At 44.6% G+C, this 11,602-nt stretch overlaps 1 protein-coding gene across 1 annotated transcript in view; it reads left to right on the forward strand.

Moving 5' to 3' along the window:
* Nucleotides 1-2,410: 2,410 nt before the first annotated feature.
* LOC103803682 (glypican-1-like) overlaps nt 2,411-11,602 on the forward strand; it is a gene marked incomplete at both ends in the record, with an annotated part of 72,634 nt that continues 63,442 nt past the window's right edge. The window contains one exon of the mRNA XM_009076255.1: nt 2,411-2,573. Within this exon, the coding sequence (XP_009074503.1) occupies nt 2,411-2,573 (163 nt within the window). The remainder of the gene's footprint in view (nt 2,574-11,602) is intronic.

The raw sequence follows: 11,602 nt of genomic DNA on the forward strand, positions 1-11,602 counted from the left end.
AGAGAGCTGTTTGAGGCTTCAGCTGCCCTGGCCCTGGAGGGTGATGGTGCACAGAGGAGTGGTGGGAGTGCTCATTCCCTTGGCTGCCGCTAGTGCCAGGGCTCTGCGCAGTACCAGGACCTCACCAGCAGAATTCACCAGAGGCTGAGGTGCTAAAGGCACTTTTGGGAACTATTGGGATCCCTTGGGATCCGTTTCCTTGCCTTTCAGAGAGGCTGGGTGCCAAAAAGGCCTCACTTTGTCTTGTGGGCACCAAGGCCCTCATAGGAGGATGCATCCCACAGTAAAACTGCCATCCACATGACTTCCATCCTCTCCAGAAACCCTGTGGCAGCAGAAATTGGATGGAAAAGTTTGGACAAGAAGAAAATTTTTAATTTGCAGTGACAGGAATCAAAGCTGTGTCTTGTCAGAAAATTACAGCTCGCTTTTCCTGCCTGTGCCGATAAACGCAGCTCTGCGGAGAGGAGCTCAGGGAGGGATTCGCCTCAATCTAGTTCATGAGGAAAGGAGAGGCTTAAGCAGGAGCTGGAACTGAACCTGCATTTGGTCTGGCAGGTGTTGAGCCACATGATGTTTATATTTGAGGTTTTATATTGAAGCAAGTTGCTGCTTTTCCTGTTGTACAGTGGTGCCTGGGCGCTAGTGGGGATGGGGAGTGAGTCCCACGGGACACACTGCCCTCCCTGACACTCCTCTCAGCTGGGAGCACAGCACAAGCCTGATGGTGGGAGTTACACTCCTACAAAAGCTGGTGAGCAGCAATTCCCATCACAAAGGCAGGAGGAGTTGCTCTGGTGGTGCAGATGCCCCTGATACCCTGTTTTCCAAGGGCAGGCTCACCCCACACCCTGCAGAGGTTGCTCCAGGGCTGTCTGTGAGCAGGGATCCAAGGGCCAGCAAAATGCAAACTCATCCTGAATGGCGTCTGTCTAAAACATACCAACTCCTGTCAAAATTGCTCTTCGGCTGCTAATGACATGGCTTTCAACAGGTAGGACACATGCCCAGTTTCAGAGACCTTATTCCATGAGGCAACCATTTGCTAAAGGCTTTGCACTGGAAATAGCTAAGGATGGGGAATAGGAATGGGTAACTGGAGGCTGTGCAAGTTCAGGGATTGAAGCTGTTGAGACACACAAGATAAAACATGATTTTAAAGATATTTAGGCTCAGCTATGACATTAAGCCAGCAGTCCTGTAAAAGTGCCAGAAAAATCACTGGCAATCCCAATCAAATTATGTTAAGCATGGTAACTACTCAGTAATTGGTTTATCTCAGTGCATTCTTGGAACAAGGGAGCTTTATTATTCTTTCAAAAAATAAATGTTTGATTTCATTCAAATTAGTTCTTACTGCTGGGTGAGGAGAAACATAGGGTGTGTTTGCAGGTGGATGTGTCTTGGTAAGGACTCACAAGAACTTTAGCAATTATTTTTGAAATGTTGCTGACTCTGCCCATGCAAACACTTGCTTCTCCACAGCAAAGAAATTGCAGAGGGCAGGAGGAGCTCCATACTGGAGAATTTTTCAGTTTCACTGCTAAGTCCTCTTACCTTTCCTGTTCTTTCCTACAGCAAAGAGTATATTCAGTCAGTGATGGTCATAGCAACTTTTTTGGGGGTGGTCCTGTCTCCTTCTAGGAGACATATTTTTCATGGAAAATTTCTATGTGTGTGGAGGAGAATTAGTCACCCAAATTCCACTGGCATTCAGCATGTCTGTGTCTTTTGAAAACTTCTCATTAGTCTCACCTCTCTGGTTATGGAAATGCTTTCTCAGGATAGATTTTGGAGGGTGGGGAGAACTTAGGAGTTGTTGGGTTTTTTTCCTGACAAAATAGTTTCAAACAGCTGTTCTAATATACATGTTAAATCTAATGAAGACGGCCAGTATGTCATTTAATCAGACTTTCTTGTGTTCTGGGATTGTAGGCAGAGTTGGATTCTAGGACAGCCTTTGAACAGGAGACACTTGCATTTCCTTGAATTTGCTCAAATTTGTGCTCTCCTCACTTTTCCTTCCCTCACAGTCAGCAGTGAGAAGATTTGTGCCTGCACTGACACAGGGTGTTTGGGAGCTAGAACAGCTCCCAGGGCAGTGGTCACAGCCCCAAGCCTGACAGAGTCCAAGAAGCATTTGGACAATGCTCTGAGGCACAGGGTGTGATTCTGGGGATGTCCTGTGCAGGACCAGTGATTCTGTGGGATGATCCTCGTGGATCCCTTCCAACTCCAAATATTCTGTGATTCTGTGGCACTAACCTCTATGTTAAAGCAGGATAACTCAATTAGGGGATCTGGTGCAGATCCAGGTTACTAGGGAGCTGGGATATTTTTAAGCTGAGATTTTCTGGGGTGAAACCCTTCCTTTTCCAGACCTGGCCATTAAACTGCATTTTCTCTCATTTCAGGGGAGCACCTGCGAATCTGCCCACAAGGCTACACCTGCTGCACCAGTGAGATGGAGGAGAACTTTGCGAACAAGAGCCGCAGTGAATTTGAAGCCATGATGAAAGAGGCTGGTCGCTCTGTGCAGGCAACCCTAACAGCACAGCACAGGAGCTTTGACAGTAAGTAACACCTGCTCATTTCTCCCTGCTCAGAATCCAGGTTTGATTAGCTTTCCAAGCCCTGATCAAGCCAGGAGTTTGTGTTTGACACACTTTTCTCTGCATCTTGCTCAGTAGTTGGAATGAAGTGCCGATCTTTAACAGGAACTGTACTTCTGGCTGTGTTTTTGTAAGACCAAGGAATTCTGAGAACTCCATTCCAGAGCAGCCATGAAGAAGGCCACCAGGCAATGGTGTACCTTGGCACCCACACAGCTTTTACAAGCATAGTGTAATCAGGTCATACCACAGCAGCGCAAGGTTTGAGGCAGTGATGTAACACCTGGCACTGTGCCTTGAGCTGTAAGTTGAACAATATGGTAAAGGTGTCTGGATAGCCCTCAGCAGGTAGGGAGAGTTTAAGGAGACATGGATTTTTCCTGTCCTTTCTTTGTAGTTTGCAAATGAAAAGGCAGTTAGTTCACATTAGGTGCTTACAGCTGTCAGCTTCATAGAAACATCAGGGGATGTGGAGCAGGGAAGGTCTTAGGCACTGTGGTGCATAAGATGTTGTGGACAGACATTCTCTCCAAGGTACAGTATCCCTTCTGTCGTGCTAAGCAAAGGCTAAAGATGGCCCTCTTACTTTTATTGTTCCCTGAAGAATCCATTTTGCAGAGCACACTAAGCCTCGAGGTCTGAAGGCCACTGGAAATAAATGGTTTACTGGCAAAATTGAGATGACCTATGATTCAGAAACTGTATCCATTATCAGATTTTGAAGAAGGTCAGACATTTAGAATCGTGGTCTTCCTAGCTTTATCAACAGTCATCATATGGAGTTATCATGAAAAGAATAGGAGTTGGGGAAAGAAGCTGTAATAGCCAGAAAGGTGGAACTGGAAATTCAGGCAGTAAATAATAGATCTAAAGAAATAAGCCTGACCTTCAGGGGGCTGATAACCAAGATGAAGTGGTTTTACACTAAATAGAAAGAAAAGGCAGTGCATCTGTGCAAAAGGCACTGTGACTGTGTGGCCAAGGTTCACCCCAGCAAAGGCCTTCCTTTAGAAGCTCAAAATTAATTGATTTTTGCCCACCTTAAAAGGTGATAATCAGTATTTTCAAAGGAGCCTTACAATGCTGGTTGCTCAGACTGATGTCTGAATGGGACCTGCCATAGCTGCTGCTGAGTGCGCTCACTGACCTCCAAAATCCAAACCTTTGTGGGGTTAATGCAGAACATCCTCCAGCCTTGGCACCCTCTCCCTTCACTGCCTATTGCAGCACTGGCTGGTGAATCAGCTCTTTATTTTTGCCACAGACACTCAAAAGAATATGGTTCTACATCTGTCATGTAAGAGAGTGCAAAATGTGATGGAAGCTTTGAGGATTATATTGACGAGTAGAAATTGCCTAGTGAAGAGCTGATGAAGTGTGATGTTTTGGTGGATTAATAATAACAGCAGCAATAAGAATTACAAGAAGCAAAACCAAGCATATGAAAGGGGGTTGCTTGTGTCGAGCTGCCAATTAGAGCTCTAAGGGTTTTCCTTTGTTTTTATTCCCCAGCTTTTTACAAAAATAGAGCTTTGTTTCTGTGGTGCATACCCAACTTGCTTTTAAGTATCAAACAAAGTAAGTGTTTAATAAGCCAAGTATTACTTTAATAGACCATAATGCACTGATCATTGATGTTTTGCAGTGGGAATAGCCTCACCTGAGCCCACAAGGCCAGGAAGACATCTCCTGCTCTCATTATACCTTTTTAGTTTGCTTAACTACCCTTGCAATCAATATACAGTTTATAATTTATGCAAGACATGATTAAAAAAATCATCGTATTGTGTCTCAGTTTCAAGCATAACTTTACCTATAAGAAATATTATTATTTTTTCTTCAGCTACTGCACAAATAGCTTAAAATTGGAGGAGTTCTGGTGACGGGGCAATAGGATCACCTCAGCTCTTGAAACAGTGCCATAGATACCACCCTAGCTTCCAGTAAATGTTATTAATCTCACAGTTAACAAGACTTTTTGCAGGTAGTGCTGTTTAGAGCTGTTCAACAAAGGAGTTTTGTAATGTCAGATTGATGAGTTCTGGTCTTGCTGGCACTGGATGCCTGAGTTTGCTGAATTTCCTTAGCAGCAGCATAGAGTGCAGGTTTTGGGGTCACAGAGGTATCGATGCACTGCTTGTCTTCACACCATTGATTTCATTTGGCCTCAGGAGGATGGAGTGGGAGAGGCTCTGCTGGATGGGGATGTCCAACCCTTTCTCATAGTATTTTCAGCCTGGAGATCAGAACAATCATATATTCTCTGCTAGCAGGTGTGGCACATTGAACTTTAAGCCTGGAGCTGTCTTATTTTTGGATTCATCACAGCAAATCTGCCTTCTGTAATCTCACTGCTGATCATGGCAATAGTCTCTACTTGTAAATTGCCCTGAAGCCCCAGATAGAAAATCGCAAGGCTACACCAATCTGCCTCTGAAGTAATGTTCACCATGCTAGTGTTCAGCATTTTGCTTTGGAGAATAATCCATCCTTGCAGGTTGTGGTCTGTAAAGCCCTAAATTGTCAGTGTCTCTAATGTGAGCCACAGCTTTGTCCCATTGCAAGGAATTATAGTCTGTTGTTTCAGTCTCACTGGCTGCTTTTGGGGCAAACACTTTGTGGCCAAGAGCAGTGTCCTTTCTCTCATACAAAGTATTTTTAGAGAAAATTAATGTGTGAAATACAGATGACATGCGATAGGTATAGCCATATATTCAGGAGTGATATATGTGCAATAGGATCCTACGGTCTGAGTGCTCTCTGTGCATAGCAGAGGACACATGCCTTCTGGGATACCCTTCCTCCAGGATCTGCCAGGGCTAATTTTAAAGTTCAACAGCCTACAGGATTGCTTAGCTGCTTACAAGTGCATTTGTGGTTTTGCTTTATATTACTGTAGTTAGCAGGATTTGGGGACATCAGTTTCAAGCTACACATGTGATCATAGACTTGCTGTTAATCTTTTAACTTAAAAGGTAGCATTTTGCTCTACAACCACTTGGTTTTCATTTTTAAAAGAAAAAAAAAAAAGAAAGAGCACAGACCATGAGTGATGGGAGCAAATGCTTTTGATAAGCCAGTGCTGGAGAGGACATTGAGGTCAGAGTAAAGTTATTTTATTAGCAGGATTAGCACAAATTCTTTGTTAATTCTGATGTCCCAGTGCTCTTGGTCAGGCAGGGAGGGGGATGTAGCTACCTGGGTGCACGACCTGTAGCCAGGACCTGCTGGAGGCTGCTAGGTTGGTTTTGGTTGGCATTTATTTGCCTGGAAAATTATACATGCCCCATACTTCAAAATAAAAATGTGAATAATAATGCAAACAAGACTTGGGGGTCTTGGAGGGGGCTGAACACAGTCTCTGTTGAGACTGGTACTATATATTGTTTTAGAGATGCTCCTAACATTAATTGCAGAATGTGCTTCTTTTCAAACTCTTATCATGTCAGTGGATGGGAAATTTTTGATATCTATTATTACCAAATGAAATACTTTGACAAGGAGCTTTGTCCAAGCAATGGTTCAGAACACGGCTGTGAGCTGCTGTGCCCCCTCTGCCGGCTGCAGATCAAGCTCTGGGCAGATCAGGCTCTAGGCAGAGCAGTGCTTTGGCTCTTGGTTGTGCTGAGAGCAAGTGATAAACATCGAGCATGTTTGGGAGAAATTCCTTGGGAAAATGAGCTTTTTTTTTTGCCTATCACACAACTGCGTGTCAGTGTTGCACAGTTGCAGGACTTGTGGACTCCTTTCTGCCCCAGTGAAACTCGTACCTCCATAGTCTGTTGAGATGAGCTTGGACAAACTTCTGGATGATGTGAGAAAGGCTAGAGAAGTGATTTGTGATGCCTGGTCAGAGCAGTCATGTTCTGAGGCAGTGCAGCCTGGGATGGCAGCACAGGTTGGGGCTGCAGGACTGGCAGAGGGGCAGAAAGAGGGAGCAAGAGCAAGTGGTGATTGGTGAGGGCTGCAAGCAGCCAGGAACAGGGCTGTTTTTCTAATCTTGGTGAACGCTCACTTGTTGAGAGTCTAATCTTTGTCTCTTTCTCTCTTTTCTCCTTTTTCCCCACTTAAATCACATTTTAATAATACTGCAGTGTTGTGCCGGTCTTTCCTTTCAGTACACTTAGCAAGCAGTCCCTGTGTGACTGCTGACCTTTAGCTGAGAGCCAGGAAATCTGTCCTTTCAGAATTGTTTCATGTTTTCAGGAAATATCAACAAGCTGAACCAAAACCCATGGCTTTTAGTCCACACTGCACAGTCTAAAAATGATTTGTAGCTCTCATAAATTCTATGATTTTTAGACTGTGGCAATCAAATGCAGATTAAAAATTATGTGTTTTATAGCTGGCTGCTCATGGGAAAGCTGATGTCATGTAAAAGATTTCATAATGTCCAGTGTTAGTAGCTGGAAACTTCATGTGCTGAAACACAGACCATGCAGATAATGAACATTATTTGAGAGTTAGTTTCAGGCAGTAACATATTTCTTATGAAAATGAATCATTGTTTTAAATGTTACAAGGTGGGGAATGTCCTGGAAGCTGTTACACACTGATGGTTAAAGTTTTAGAGATTTCTAAATGTTCCTTGTTTAAAGTTCAACCAAATAGGTCTTTGTCAGAGGAACTGACTTATTTAATCCGCAATACCTAGGGTTGCAGCCCCTAAAAGGACTGTTTGGGGAGAGAGGAATATATACGTATTTTTTTTACATCCACATGTATTGTGGGTGCTTAAGGAAGCTGATTAGGAGGTTGTGGAGTAAGCCCAGCAGGCAGAGCTCTGTCCTACCCTGATGGCTTTAAACCTGGAGTGCAAAATCCACACCTTAATCTGAATGTTGCAGGTATTTTCTCAGTTGATGATAACATGAACCAAGCTGACCTGAAATTTTAAGGTATCTGAATCTGGTGGCCCATACACCAAAAGACGTGTTCTGAGAGATGTGGGACTTATCTGTGCAGAAAATGATTGGCACAAGACCAAAGCAATGGGCCACAGGGGCTGCAGTGCTTGTGTCCCCAAACATGTTTTCCTAACACCACTGCTCCACACTTCCATCCTGCTGCCACTGCTCTTGGCTGTGTGTGTTTCTTGGAGGCATCGCATGGTTTGGGTTTGGTGAGGTGCTGTCTAAAAGATGCTGTAGAAACAGAAAAGAAGGGGCTGCTTATGCCTCAAAATATGGAAATGCTGCCATGTTCAGAAATTAATTCCTTTGTTACAGAGGTTGTGGAAGGGCACATTTCTGCAGCCAGCAGTGTTGCTCAGGCAGTCCCAGCTCCATGAGCTGGCTGCCTACCGCTGTCCCTGGCATCAGCACTGGCTGCTCCCTAGGGCCAAGCTTTTGAGTTTGGACTTCAAACATACTGCTTTGCATCCAGAAACCCCTAATTAGCCAGGAGTGCTCTTTTGTGGTAACTCCCCACACTTGGGGCTCTGCCCTGGAATTGTGGTGTGTGGCCTCAGTTGGTGGCCTTGGCCATGGGCTCAGCGGTGTGGGAGAGCACTGATGTCCAGGATAGGACATTCTTGGGCAGATGGGAGGAAGCAGGTCCCAGCACCCCATGAGGCAACAGCAGGCTCAGCTGTCCCTCTGGGGATGTGGCAGAGACATCAGGATGACTTCCATGGCTCACCTGATGTTTGTCTTTCCAAATATCAGTCTTGCATTGGCCTTCTGCTGTCTCCTAACTGAACATCTAATATGAAACAGTGCCTGTGTATGGGCATTTTTTCCAAATGTAAAAATATAAATAAGCCAAAACCACTTCAGCCTCCAAACAGCTAGTGGAGTTAGGGATACTGAGGTAGATGGGAGAATGAAGGGTAGGAAGATGTTTGGAAAAAACAGGAAGCTTTACAGTCTTTTTTTCGTAGTGAGATGACAAAGGAATAGGAGGAAAAGAAACCTTGGAGTCAATTGGGTTTGCTAGCTAAGTGTTCACCACCTGCACTGCATTACTCTGACTGGCTGGGGTAACCTTTTTGGAAAAACTATGCTACTTGAAGCACCCTTAATTGTTTTGTGCCCCTCCTGCATGGCACTGGGGCAGCGTCATTCAGAAGATGCCTGATTGTCCCCCAGCCTTGCCTGTGGGATGTGTTATCAAAAGTACTTTAAGAGAGTCTATCAAAGATGATTCCTTTAGCTCCCATGGATGTCCTTCCCTTAGGGTTGGTTTGGGGACAATATAGAAAAAGAGAGAACCTCCTTTAACCTGAAATAAAAAAAACCCCCAGGGTCCCAGGTGGATTCTGACAGAGAAACAAATTAGGGGGTTCTCTTGGAGGCTTCTCTAGGAGGAAGGCAGCAAACACCCATGCTCACCTCCTTTCTTGTTTCCCCCAAGGAACCACCTTAAGAAAACCCCAGCACAAGACAGGATTGATGCTAGTCGGGTTGTCACTCCCCCATAGTCATGGTCTGAAGAAAGAAGATGCTTTCATGTGTGGTGCTGAGCATCTCCTTTGGTATTTATGGGTTCCTGGAACGGGGTGTGGTGTCTACTGAGGCACATTCCTGAGCTCGGCAAAATTAATCCTGACAGGCAGCTGCCTCAGGGAAGCAAACGCTTAGGCTCACCTGTAACGGCTCCAGCACCTGGAGTTTTCTCTCCCCTTACATCCACTTCACATTTAATCTGCAAGGCTGTGTTGTGTGCTGCAGGGTATATTGCAATGTACGTGCAGCACTTTGCTTAACAGATGGCATAGGCATGATAATTCTCTTTTATTGAAAGAAAAGAGAACAAAACCATGCAGTGGCTAGGATGAGAGCACTGCACTGGGGTGCCTCCTGCAAGGGCCTGCACACCCCAAGAGATGAGCTGCTTCATCCTTGCAGAAGTCACATTAGATAGAAAAAGTACATCAGGCATCTCGTTTTCAACAGCTGTCACCGTGTTTTGTCACGCACTCAAAAAGAGCTGCCTCTGAGTGCTCAGAGAACAGTGAAATGTGCATCTGCTTGGGGACATAAAAGAAAGCACCTGCTCGTCCGAGATACAGGATGGCAAGATATGAGTGATGTCCAGATAGTCATTTCAGAAGAAACTTTTGGCAGAGTTTATTTTAACATTCAGGACACAGTGCATGAATCTCTTTGAAAACCTCTGATTTCACAAAGTGGCCAAGCAGCCAAACCTTTGTCACAAGTGCTGGCTGCTGCCTTCAGTGACTGCAGAAGCCTTACCCCCAGATGGCTGGATGGAGGTCAGAGCAGGGAATGGGAGATGAACAGCTGAGGTTTTTCTGCACAGCTCTGCAGAAGAGCCTGTCCTGAACCACTTTACATTTAGCCATCTTCCAGCTGGTTTACTGGTTTCCACATGAAGCGGTTTCACCCTTAAGCTCTCTGATGCTCAGTGTTTCTCCTAAGAGAAACATGATAGGATTTCTTGGGCTGCTCTTATTGCAGAGAAATGGAGGTGCTGTGAATCAGCTTTCGAGGTGGTAAATCCCCTCCAACCTGATGTTTGCCAAGAATCCCATCTCTGTTCCAAGCCAGGTGTTGTGATAATTTGGGATCATGAAGGGCTCCAGCAGCAAGGTGCTGTCTCTGCTTACAGATCATACACAATGAGCTCAGAAATATGCTACTGAAATATGTGGCATGTCCTGACATAGGAGCTTGGGTTATTTTGAGTACTTCAAGATACCTGTTCTCATTTGAGCTGACAGAAGTACTTTGTTCTCTCTCACCAGAAATGCTCACAGCAAACTGTTGATTCTGTTTTATTAGTTAATGGCATTGAAGTAGCACATCCACAGAGCCAAGAAGCTTCTTACTGTAATGCACTGCAGGGCATCCTGCCTGTATGAGCCTCAACCAAAGTCCAAGGACTTCACTGGAAAACAAAAGCAAACAATCAAATAAAAACCTGGTTTGAGGGAGTGGACTGTGGAGGGAAGAGACAAGCGGAAGGTCATACGATAGATTTGTGCTAGAGGCAGGAACAGAGCTCAAGTCCTTTGGTGTTGGGTAAGGTGCCAGAGTACCAGAAGTCCCTCTAGTTCATAGAATAGTGATCTTCTTCTGGTAAGACAGCAAGAGACATCATGTCATTCCGTATCTGTGCAAGGCCCCTTGCAAAGTGGAAGTAATGGTCAAAATCATGGGGGAGGTCTGCAAACAACTCATATAAATGGGGCAAGGGTATAAGAGGTTTTTGGTGTCTGGTAAGGTGTGTGATTAGAGGAGCTGGGCTGATTTTTAGAGTGTAGCATGAGTACCAGCAGGACCAACCAATGCAAGCTTGGAGGTGCTCTATGCCTATGAAAAATTGGCTGAGAATTGATCTGTCTACAGGGAGACTCAAAGATAACCCCTTTTTGTGGTAGAAAGAGGCTGAATACCTTCCCTGGTGAAAATTTCACCTTTTTATTTGCTGTAGCTGCTTAAGGATGTTTCACTACTTCCCCCTTTCCCTATTCTCATTTAATTACCACCTTTCAGACCAACACAGCTTCTTGCATGTAAAAGCACAATTAACATGGTGTAACGTGTTCAGAGCTTTTTTCAGTTGGTGTTGGGATATTTTAATTCAATTTCTTTTGTTTTCTGAAATTAGCCATGTTAGAGGGAAAGAAAACCCTCATATTACCCAGCAGTTCATAGCTACTTCTGAAGAAACTGGGTGGTGGTAAGTCATTCTCATTAAACCTGCAGATTTGGCCAAGACACTAACAAGCTGAGTTTGTTTCACTGTAAAGAGAAATGGAAATCAGAAAATCCAGCTTCCATAGGGCCTGATTTTGTAAACCATGTGTGCAGCATCAGGTGCTTTGAGACGTTGAGGCCAGGGGTAGGATACACAGTAAATTTTACTTCATCTCAACTGGGATCGTTAGGAGAAGGCATGTAAAAAAGATGATGTCATTGAGGGCTTTGAAAGATTTCTGTTTAGTAATACTCCTCCTAATCCACTGCCATCCCAGCAGGATTTACCCTTTGCAGGAAGTTGTTTCACACTGCTCAGCAATGATT

This window comes from Acanthisitta chloris, unplaced genomic scaffold (genome assembly GCF_000695815.1).
Source record: "Acanthisitta chloris isolate BGI_N310 unplaced genomic scaffold, ASM69581v1 scaffold20456, whole genome shotgun sequence".
In the NCBI taxonomy this organism is placed as follows: Eukaryota; Metazoa; Chordata; class Aves; order Passeriformes; family Acanthisittidae; genus Acanthisitta; species Acanthisitta chloris.